This window comes from Vigna angularis, chromosome 4 (genome assembly GCF_016808095.1).
Source record: "Vigna angularis cultivar LongXiaoDou No.4 chromosome 4, ASM1680809v1, whole genome shotgun sequence".
In the NCBI taxonomy this organism is placed as follows: domain Eukaryota; kingdom Viridiplantae; phylum Streptophyta; class Magnoliopsida; order Fabales; family Fabaceae; genus Vigna; species Vigna angularis.
The window spans coordinates 3,717,529-3,720,679 of NC_068973.1; the positions used below are offsets into that span (position 1 = coordinate 3,717,529).

The 3,151-nt window shown below is 31.8% G+C and overlaps 1 protein-coding gene across 1 annotated transcript; it reads right to left on the bottom strand.

Moving 5' to 3' along the window:
- Window positions 1–768: 768 nt before the first annotated feature.
- LOC108331297 (RING-H2 finger protein ATL52) lies at window positions 769–1,758 on the bottom strand. Its single transcript, XM_017565948.2, has one exon. It carries the CDS (start codon window positions 1,612–1,614, stop codon window positions 1,090–1,092), a length of 525 nt encoding a protein of 174 aa, XP_017421437.1. The 5' UTR covers window positions 1,615–1,758; the 3' UTR covers window positions 769–1,089.
- Window positions 1,759–3,151: the final 1,393 nt, after the last annotated feature.

Consider the following 3,151-nt stretch of genomic DNA (forward strand, 5'->3'; position numbering starts at 1 on the left):
GAACATCAATAAAAATAGATATTTTTGCAAATAGATTTATTTAACCTTTCTGGTAGGCTGTAGTAAACATTTTCTTATGTCTTGAGTGATGGTGTATAAAATTAAACTTAGGGTTTATAAAATAAATGGTTATGAATTTAAAGTAGTAATATGTTTAGCAATAATGAATAAATGAATTAGGAAAAGATGAATGTTGAAAGATGTGGACTTATGTGGACCAAATCCAATGGTATATGCCCAACCAATCAAACGTACCTACAAAAGCCGCCCTTAAAGCCTTCATTTTTTTCATTTCTCAAATTACGCAATTTACAAGATTTTTTTAAAATATCTCACGTATTTTAAACATATTTTTCACATTAACTAACTAAAAAAACAACATATAATTCAGCAACCTAACCAACAACACATAACTCAATTCCTGTAACTCAAATTCAAACTTTGTGTATGGGAAAAAATAACAAAAAAGATAAATATACTAAATATAGTGAATCAGGTGATGAAGATTAATCATGGAAAAACTTTCTGATTATTATACAAAATTTAAAAGTGATAAAAATTATTATTATTTAAAGAACCAAACTTAATATCAGGGTAAAAGTAAATATAAGGATTAAAGATCAAAGTTTCATTTCAGTACCGATATTAAAGAAGAGAATTTTGTGCTGTGAATAGAAAATATTATTTTTATAAACTAATTAATAATATTTTCATACATGATTATGTGGATTAGTTGTGATAAATATATATAAAAAGTAGAGGGTAAAGTGTATAAAAAATTATAGTATTAATCTCTGAAAAATGGTTTACACATATTGAATGTTGAAGAAATGAAAAGAGGTAAAAATCGATCCTGGGAACTGCTCCGAAGGACTAATGACCCTAATCTGGTGCTGTTCAAGTTGTAGTTCACTCACTCTCACTGACTTCAGTGTCCCACCAAAGGGAAAAAGGACCCACCCACGATAAATTATTAAATAAACCATGAAAGTCCTAATTAATTTTGACATGACATGATATATTTAGTAAAAAATTGAGGTGAAAAATGAACTGAGTGTGGCATGTAATAATTTTTTGTGATCTGAAGAACTACGAGATGCCGCCGGATTCAATGAAGGCATCGATCGGAGAGAGGTGGCCGACGACAACGGGTGTTCTACAAATGGGGCAATCGAAGTGAGAATAGAGCCACATGTCTATGCAAAGAACGTGGAAATAGTGTTTGCACTGTGGAAGCTTCCTCACTTCTTCTCCTTCCTCGTAAACCGATAAGCAAACGGGGCACTCAAAATCTTCCAACTCTTCTTTTTCTTTTGCCACCTCTTCTCTCTTGTACTTGAAGCTCGACAGCAACTGTCTCTGTCGGTTCTCCAAGCTCCTCGTTATCTCCGAAACCCCTTCAATTGTTGTTCCCACACCATTGGGACTCGACCCCGGAGGCTGCGACCGCGAGTGGCTGCGTTTCAGGAGGAAGACGTTGTACACGGCCAGCACTATGGCGGCGGTTCCCACCACCACAAGACCGTAGTACAACATGGGCATGCTGTTGTTGTCGGAAGAGGAAGAGGGTGGAGGAGGAGATGAAACTGTGAAAGGGCTTAGAACATCACCCATGTTACGATGATGATAGATAGGGTTTTGGTGAGAGATTGAGAGAGAAAGAAAGAGAAAGAGAGATCACTGGTTGGAGAATATTATTTTGTAGACAACTAATCAACTAACTCACTGTACACCCTTATCTACCCAATATAGCCTTCTAATTTAGGAGATGTGATTATTGAGTTTTTTCTTTACCTACTTTCCAACTTTATATATCCCAATTCACCTATTATTCTTATTAATATAATAATAATACAAGCATTAACAAACATAATTTTTCCATAAAAAAATTAAAAATTTTCGTCATCATTTATCATTGACTATTTAATTTCTATAATACCTATTAAATAAATATAAATACGTGTCATACTAGTATTATTATATTTTTATGACTATTTCAAAGTAGAAAGAGACTAATTTTGAATGTACTTGAAGAAGGTTTTTTTTATTTTATTTATTAAAATAATGTTAAGAATGGTATTATTTTTATATATTTTTATTTTTTGTGGAGTCGAGTAGCATAATGTTGTGATGGAATATTAACTATTTTAGAGAAGACTAAGAGGAGAGACAAGGGAGTGTACTATGAGGGGGGCAGTGACCAGGAATTTGTAGATAAGTGTCCTGTCTCTCTTGCACGTTCTGTTTCTCTCTTTGCCTCCCCTTTTTCCATGCCTCTTTTAGGGTAAAACCTAAATTATATTTTTGCAAATTTATTATTTACTACCACTAAATTCGTTTAGGTGAGAATAATAAGATTTAACATGCTTTTATTCTCTAAATTTTCACTAAAATTCGTTTATGCAATATTTTTAGATTTTAAATTGTTTTATATTAGTATTTGATTGACACATATATGTTTTAATTAAATTTAAAAAAAAATATTCATTTATTTTTAAAATTTGAATGTTAAGATGTATTAAAATTTCAGACACAAATGAATTTTAATTTGAGTAAAAAATATTTAATCCGGATAATAATTATGAGTATTTCCATTATTATATTGAAATGAGGGGTTGGGAATTAGTGCAATTTGAGTTGTTAGAAAGGACTCTTGCCATCATCAATGGTGAGAAGGAGGGGCACTACAGAGTTTGAAAATAGTAAGGAAAACAGCAGTGGACACTTCCAATTTTTCTCTCATCATTCAAAATTAATTTCGATAAAAAGGAATATTTCTGTTTTCTACTGTACAAGATTTTGTTCTCGTAGAATCAGCATTATTTTAAAAAAGAAAAATATCCACTCAACCAACAAGGTATCTTTATTTCCTTTCAGAGCCTACAAATCTTTTACTTCTTCGGTTATTCTGTGACCTTTATTGCTGCTGCTCAAACAAGATATGAATTAATTAAAAATAAAATTAATTTACAACCTTAATATTCATGTATACCATTTCCAACCTTGTTCATTATAAGATATAACTTGCGCTGCGTATACTCTACATCCCAAGATTTTTGGTACCTTGTCTGTTTGATCCAAGAGCCAAACATTCCAGCAATAATTGCTCGGTTGAGTACGAAAATAGTAGCAACCATAAATGTTTGCTTTT

Coding starts and splice junctions, on each gene's coding strand:
- LOC108331297 (XM_017565948.2), bottom strand. CDS start 1,614: ATGGGTGATGTTCTAAGCCCTTTCACAGTTTCATCTCCTCCTCCACCC.